Genomic DNA, 8,471 nt, shown 5'->3' with positions numbered 1-8,471 from the left:
ACACACACACACACACACACACACACATATAGACACAGACACACACACACACACACACACACACGCCCCCATTGACTAAACTGAAATGGGTTAATCTCTCATCACTCAGTCGTTGGGGCTGGTGGTTCAGGTGTCACAGCGCCTTTTCTCACAAAGGAAACCTGATCAGACGCACACAGGCACTACACACATAATACAGTTATAAAGCATTGCATCATCTCAAATTTTTCCCTTTCTGTGTTTGTCTTTCCTGGAAGAGTTTGTTTATCTCTACACCATTGCTGTATTCAAAAGTACTTGCTTGTTCAGGCTGTAACAGCTGTGTACCTTTCCTGTAATGCTATGTAGGCTAGTGTGAGAATAAGGTTTGTTCTCTGGGTGTTATTCTGGCATCTGAAAACTACTTGAACGGTGTGTTCTTTTACCTGGAAAAATATGTTGGTAATTTTTGTTCTTTTCATGGTGAACTGCAAAATTTTAGCTCTCCAAATGGTTGAAATTTAAGTTTTACAGTCTATTTTTTTAAACTGCTCGAGTAGCTAGTGCTTCATTAGTATTTGTCAGTGTGAGTATTTATTAGTTTTCTACGGAAGAGGATTAGGGCCACTGGAAAAAAAAGTGGGCACGTTTTTTTTTTCTTCTTTTCCAGAATTCTGAGAAAAAAAGTCAGAATTGTGACATTAAAGTCAGATTTTTTTATTTTTTTATTTTTTATTTTTTTTAGAATTCTGAGTTTTTTTTCCTCAGAATTCTGGAAAAGAAAAAGAAGAAAAAAAAGACGTGCCCACTTTTTTTTCCCTTTCCCAGTGGTCCTAACGCTGAATTAATTTAGGGGGCTTTAGAGCAACTGCAACATGTAAGTTGTTAGTTTTTTATCCTTTCAGAGTAATTATTTTTTGCTTGGCATGAAATATTTTAAAAAGTCGATAAAAAGTGAAGTCTTCACAATATCTTTAAAATAAGCTATTGGTTTGATTTTTACATGGTATTAAAAAACAAAAACAAAAATTGCTACATGCTAGTTTGCTCCCAAAAGTTATTGTTAGCATATAATCTATTTCCAGCTTCTAGCTCATTTAAAGCCTCCTTCATTTTTCTTTTATATACTTTTGGTGCTGAGTTTCACGAAGTCTCAAAGTATTTCTGAAAGCGTCTCAAGAATGAGATAATACTGCTTTGACCACAAGCTTGCGGTTATCTCAACAATTATTGGCAATAACTTCTTTTCTAAAAAAAAGAAAGGTACACATGCAACATTGTGCAAGCCTATTGCATGTTTTGTCACATTCATTCTGAAATTATGAAAAACATGCATGCAGTATGGTGGAGCTGCAGGCTAGTTACTCACACATGTAGTGAAGCATGGTATCATTATTGCCTCTTTCAGGTCACATACTATTTCACGCTGTTTATGTCCTTTAAATTTGGAAAAGCTGTTCAGACTGTGTTTGCTCTGCCTGGATAAAATGAGTTTACCGTTTTAATTCTTTGCACCAGTCCACATTGGAAACACTGTGCTCAGCCTGTTTGGAAATGATAAAGGTTTGGATTATTGCCTGTGGTTCTCCACGCTATTGTAGAGACAAATAACTTGTTATAAATGTGGTTTTTATTTTTTGGAACGGCTGAATAAACCTCCATGTGTACTCAGCCTTGGACACTACCGTCGATTTGCATAGTCATATACTTGGCCTTCAATAAAGCAGCAACTTTTATTGTCACATTGTGCTCTTAATTGTCCTATAACCAAGCTTACACTTTAATCACAAACATTGGTAGCAGCTGTTCACAATGCACAAAAATACAGATTTCCACTTTGCTCATCTCTCCTCTCTCCTGTGTTTCTTTGCAGGGTCGACATGTTAAGACGGGACAGCTGGCGGCCATCAAGGTCATGGACGTCACCGAGGTCAGTAACACCTATCAGCATGCGCTTGTAATCTTTTGTTGTCTTTAATCAGGTTTCAATCCCAGCTAAACCACTCTTGCACTGTGGGATTGTTAAATCCTGCAGCAAACGCCGGTCACGAGAAGGATTGAATGAAGTAAAATTATTCTGCCATTACAGAAACAGCTATATTCCACTGAAACAGATGCAGTGGCTGTAGGACTATAGGAATACCTGCCTTAGTAATTGTCAGCCAATAAATTTTTATATAGATAAAATGATGAAAAGAGTCACTCTTTCAATCCAGAAAACAAATTACACTGGAACATAGATAAACACGTGAGATTTGGTGCTGGAAAGGCATCTTGTGAGGGAAATTTGATTTGGTTCTAACTGCAAGCAGACATCTGTTTAAAGTTAGTAGGCCTGATCATGAAACCTCCTGCACGCGGAAGTTGGCACATTAGTACTTTTAGTACTTTGCATATTTGTAATTGATTCCAGACTAAGTTTTATTGCATGTGATGGAATAAATAGCTTTTCCGAAGCATACAAGATAAACACCAAACAGTTTCCCCACTCCACAGCCTCTCTCCATTCCACACCCTCATGTCAATATTTTCTCTCCAAAAATAGTCAGGAATAGAATCACATAGCTTCCATCACTCTTAACAGTGGTCTCTGTTCATTAGATGAACTTTGAGGAGGTCACGTTTGAAGCAAGCAGATTTTTCACTTCTCTCAGGGCACTTTAGCTAATGATGATTTTAGACTCGTGCATGTAAATGTTTTGAGATCCACAGAGTTAAACTGGGCCCCAGAGGGCTGTTTCTGCCTTTTTAGTTCTGTGTTCCTTAATGTGTATACAAGCAGAAAATGTTATTAAAGTAACCTCATGCTGATGTTTTGTTTTTGTTTTTTGGGTTTTTTTTTACTCATCATTGAATCAATGGCCAAATGAGCCAAGAAGAAAAATGTTCCTGCAGATGGCTTAAAGAGGAATGAGTGTACCAACAGAGCTTTAATCTGGGTTAACTGTCACACTGAAGAGGATTGTACTGTCTGCCTTTCAGGACCCTGCTGGTTTCATCTGTATCTCTAAAGACTTACTATCTAATGTGCATCCCACTCTATCCTTGTTGAAATTGGTCCTCTGTGATAATAAGAGCTCATTTGTAACAAAGATGGTAGTGCTGTAATCAGCCTCCAGGACTGTTAGAGACATCAGAAATGTTGTAGTATCAGTTAATTCTGAAATGGAAAGAAAAGAAAGTGTTTCAGCCTCTGATTTTGTTTGTTTGTTGAGTATTTAATTTTAATTATCTGTTCAATCATTCTGTAACACCTCCCAAGTTAACTTCTGGGACCACCTCTGAGTTATGGATGAAAGCGACAGTGTTAAAGTCAGCGTCTTTATGCAGGGCTGTCTAAAACATGGTTCCACTCAGAATCTGGAAGGCTGTTTACAGGGAAAAGCTTTAAAGCACAACATTATGTGCACCGTAAATGGAAGCAGTGTAGCAGACTGTGATGGTGCAGTATGGCATACCTTAAGAAAATTTGTTTTTCTTGTGTTACAAGAGAGCAATAGGGACATATTGCCAGCACATTTTGATGACCCTTTAGGAGGGTCTTTCAAAGTATTCTTCAGACATGGCCACTCAGACAGAGGTACAACAGTGAGTATCTTGTCCAAAAGCATGACAGCCTCCGAGCCAGTGGTGTTGGGAATCTTGTCAACATTGATGGACGTGTGAATGTAGAAAAGTGCAGTCAGATTTTGATCCACCGTGCAATACCATCTGGAAATCATCTGATTGGCAACAGCTTCATTTTTCAGCATGACAGTGATCCCAAACACACTGTCAATGCAGTGAGTGCAGGACGTGCTGAAGAATAAAGGTGGTCATACCAAATACTGACTTTCAAGTTTATTAGAATTGTGGAAACTATTATAGCGTATTACTATATAATGGTGGCTTAAGACTTTTGTATAGCACTGTTAATAGATTATAAATAGTTATTCTGAAATTCATTAAAAAAATGTTTTTTGTGTTGTTTTTAAAGTCAGATTCGTATTAGTGCAACAAGTATTCTGGCCTATTTGACAGTTTTGATCAGTAAACAAAAAGATTACAACAAACAATCAAAATTGCTGGTTCTGGATAATCATGATCCAGGAGCAGCTGGAAACCAGTGTCTGGAAGCAGTTTGGGTTATACAGTCCATGGCAGTATTCTCAACAAACATAAGGCTCTTACTCTACAGCTTCAGCACATCTGGGCTCTCACATGCCACATATTGAAGTTGCCTTTGAAAAATCTAGTTCACGGTAAAACATTAAAAGCGGCAATCACGAGCTCGGGGTGTAACTCTGTGGCCTGCAGGAACAAATCTACATATCCAGCCTCAGAGATCAAAAAGAAGGGAACGAGGAAGGATCAAGAGCATTTGATGGGGACATGTTTATGTATTCATACAAGATGAATCATTGAAGAGAAATACACATGTTGAGGAGTCTTGGCAGTTACTTTTTTTCCTCCCGTTCCACCAAAATGTTTTGAGTGGTCCCTTTTCCACACGGTTTCAGCCATTTTTATAAAATAAACACAGCCTGTTTGGCTGGACACTGGCCAAGAATGACTGTCAGGCAGAGGAAGTTGTTTGCATTGGGAAAATTTGAGATACTGCACATGTACGCAAATTCAGTATAACAGTTACTGTATATATGCATATGTATGTCTGTGTGTGTGTGTGAGAGAGATGGGAACCACAGGAGCTTTCATGCACTCACAAGTCATGGATGGAAAACCTCCCATTTATACATCTTCTTTCCTATGTGTGTGCGTTTCTGGGAACGCTCTCGATTCCCTGTGCTCATCTCTGCATATGTGCTCTGACCCACATACCACTTCCTGTTCTGTATAGAGAGTGTGGGAGAGAGAGAGGGTGAAAAATGGACACTTAAGAAAACAGTAGGGCTATAGAGTAACAGTGTACAAGGTTGGGCTTTGTGATATAAGCAAGTCATTCTGAGCCTCAGTTGCTTTAAAGTTTCTGTTAAACCTTTAAATACCCCATTAAAGACTGAGAGTGTGAAAAATAGGCCGCTAAAGATGAGTGGGTATAACTGTAAACTAAAATGTTGATTTCATGCAAATTGTCATAATGTGAAGGTTACAGCAGAGCTAAATTGCCTTTGTAACTCAATGACTTTCATCAGCTCCTTATTGGCAGCACGTCTTTTGCAATAAACAGCAACAGCATTGATGATTTCTTGAGGCTAGAACACATTTCCTCAGGCTGTGCTCAGCTGAACTTCCAGGGCTGCATACAGAGATTTTCAATATTACTTCATACTTTTTCTGGTTTGATAATTGTATTATTCTTAGACTATGTTTTTAGCAACATTCACTCATATTTGACTGCTTCAGACATAATGTAACATTTTTAAAGTCATAACATGTCTGTGTTTTGATTGGTTGGACTATAAAGGCAATTTAAGGGTGCCGATTTGCACTTTAAAGCTCTCTTATGAGCATTTTTGTTGTTGTTTTACTTCTGCTAACAATAAAGAATATTGAAGAATAAATCAATTATAACTAAATATTTATTTGCAGTACCAAATTTACAAATAGCTTCAACACAGACTTGCAAACCTCTGAAACCCCAGAAACACTGTCTTTTATTTGGGCTAATGTGGTAGAGCTGTGCAAGCTAAACCGGCGTTTAACACACAGATTCACAGTTGGTTCTGGTTATAACAGGTAAAACTAATTTATTTAAAGCTTTTGTTTTGACTAGAAACATCTGTGCCTTCCTCTCCATCTCCCACAGAGTGAATAAGATGAAAACAGACATTAAAGATTCTCGCTGTTCAGATATAATTGTAGTTTTTTCAAAACCAGTCAAAGTGGCATTAACACAGATTTCTCTTCCTCCTGGCTTTTACATGATAAACTAGAAGTTTCTGTAAGTGGAGCAGTACTCGTGCCTTTTATGTGACACTGAAATACAGCATCCTTTCTCTCCAAAAGGGTTGGAACTGTTTACCACAGTTTTTTTTGTTCATTTACTTTTGAGGAAATTAGCGTGAGCTTGCTTCCTGTGCTTATGACTGAGAGAGATGGTGTATGCAGGCTTCTCTGCACCACGCAGTTTCTTGTGATGCCTGTAAAATGCTATTACATCGTTTTAGATGTGTGGATGTGCTTTTGTTGTAGTGTGCCGTGCTGGAGACAGTAGTGTGTTGCTTCCTGAGACAGCTGTAATTGCTGTTTCTTTTTTTTCTTTTTTACTGTGTGGTAATGCTTTCAGGTGGCAACTCTTTACCTTGTGCTTTACTTCAGACCAGTAATGCCACACCGGTGACTTTGTTCATCCAAAGCAACTGGCAGTTTAATGTCTCCTGTGCAGGAATCCTTATTTTTGCAGTCTGTTTAAGTTTAGGTAGAAAAGCAGTGCCGATGCTGCGTTTTAGGAATGTCTGTCCCCGTAGTACAGCTGTCTGATTAATTGTAAGAAGTCTTTTTGGCTGTTTGTCGATTACATAAGAGAGTAAGCTCAGACAAGGAGAAGAAATCAGTGATAATGCCCCCCCTTCCTCCAGAGAAGGTTCATGTAAAGTGCAGTGGGATTATGGGAGGGGCTATCACTGCTTGCAGGCTCACTCACATCCATTCTCCAGATTCTTACATCAGTCGTCTCCTTGCTCTCTTTTTCTTAAATTTCTCATCCTCGCTTGTGTTTTCACCCTTGCTCTTCCAGTTTCTGGCACAAATATGCCCATTGTGTTCTCCCCCGTTTCCATCATTCACCATCTCTCACCAGCCACCACCTCTGTTTTGTTTGCGAAATGAGGGAACGCGTGAGAGAACTGACAGAGGGAGTGAAGTCATCATCATCCCTTATAGGAAATTGGAAAGAAAGCGGAAGAGGTAGAGAGGGAATTGTAGCTGCAGCATGGCTGCATTCTGCATCTCCCACTGCTGCTGTTGACTTGATGTAATACAGCAGGACTCAGAATTTAATGGGGGGAAAAAATCAATCTTGATTAGAGGAAAAACTCCACAGCAAGCATGTTTCTCTCTGCTTTTCGCTTCCCTCGGGAAATAAATTACTATTCTAGACATTTTTCCTCGCATCCTTTGTCTCAGTAAATTTTGTGCATGAACTGAAAGACATCACAAGCCAAGAGAGCTCTTTCTCTCTCCTCTCGCTCACCTCCCTCTCCCACTGCTCCCTGTACACTCAGAGGTGTGAATGTGGGAAGGTGTGGAAGACGCAGTAAGAGTGAATGACATAATAAAACATTTTGAAATGTCTGGTAATATAAAACCTATTACACTGAATTCCAAGTTTGAACCTTTTGAGTTTAAGTTTCTGAAATCGTTCCTCCAGTTTGGATGTGTTCAACAAAAGAACTCGATTCTGGTTTGAGAAAACTTAGCTCGTCACTTCAGAGTGAAACATCAACATCATTGAAGGATTCCCATACAAACTGATGCAGATATTCATCAGATATTCCCAAGTAGTTAAAACTGAAAACCTTTGAAACAACTTTCAGTGCTACCAAAAGTCAGCATTTTCACTTATTCACTGAAATATCTAGAATATCTTTGGTTAAGACTATTCATGTTCAATCTAGGATCATTTTTAAAGACTGATAACATGTACTGTGATAAATCAATGTATGTAACTCAATTGTTTCATATATTCTAACCTCAAAGACCAGTTTAAAGCAGAATTTGTAAAATAAATCCATTTCCAACAGTTTTAATTTAAGCAATGCTAAAAGTGAGATGAATCAAATTGGGATCTTTCATCCTTTCAGCCTTTTTAGCTTCTCTCAAAGTGTTTCCTTGCTGAGCCACAGTGTTAGCTTGCGCAGAAATTGAAAATGCATTTGTAAGACTTTAATACTGTGGATCTTTTCCCTCTATCACCCTTCTTCATATATGAGGAATCCACATGGGGCATTTTCAGGTATGACAGCCAACCCAGTAATGCCTGGAACAAGTCTCTCCATGTTCCCGGTTGTCTGTTAGAGGGATGTCAACCTTTTTTGGCCTCTGAAGAAGTCTCCCTGCTACTCTGCTTCCATTTTCCATTATGCTTCCATTTTGCGGCTGTCTGCTCCCCTGGGTCGGTAGTTCTGTGAGCGCTGCTCAAATTGTGTGCTGTCATACTTTAGAAGCAATATGGCTGCAACAGAGTCTCCCCACCATTTCATGCCCTGGAATGATAATGAGTAGTTTCAGGATGCCTTGTTTTGAAGGACTGACTACAAATCAGGGAAAGTGAGACAAAGAGCGAGAGATGGCGAGAGTGAAAGAGAGAGGCCGAGGTGAGATGCGTAATGACGGGATGGATGAACGTGAAAGTAAAGAGTAGAGTCATTATAGAGGACAACTGGAAGTGATGTTGCAAAGAGGACAGAGGGTGGACAGGATAAATGTGCAAACAAGATGGAGAGAAGGAGACACGGTGAACATGTGACAAAAAGAGAGGGGGTGATGTCATCTGCTCGTTAAAGCAGCTGTGGCCTGACATCCAGGTTACTTCCTGCTTTTCATCCCCCCCC

The 8,471-nt window shown here is 39.2% G+C and overlaps 1 protein-coding gene across 1 annotated transcript in view; it reads left to right on the top strand.

Moving 5' to 3' along the window:
* Positions 1 to 8,471, top strand: part of LOC102194576 (mitogen-activated protein kinase kinase kinase kinase 4-like) — a 106,931-nt gene that overhangs the window by 44,354 nt on the left and 54,106 nt on the right. Inside the window, exon 3 of the mRNA XM_013914147.1 lies at positions 1,853 to 1,909. Within this exon, the coding sequence (XP_013769601.1) occupies positions 1,853 to 1,909 (57 nt within the window). The remainder of the gene's footprint in view (positions 1 to 1,852; positions 1,910 to 8,471) is intronic.

The sequence above is a fragment of the Pundamilia nyererei genome, unplaced genomic scaffold, assembly GCF_000239375.1.
Source record: "Pundamilia nyererei isolate P.nyererei 1_Seehausen unplaced genomic scaffold, PunNye1.0 scaffold00175, whole genome shotgun sequence".
Taxonomy (NCBI): domain Eukaryota; kingdom Metazoa; phylum Chordata; class Actinopteri; order Cichliformes; family Cichlidae; genus Pundamilia; species Pundamilia nyererei.
This window is presented reverse-complemented; position numbering and strand designations above follow the sequence as displayed.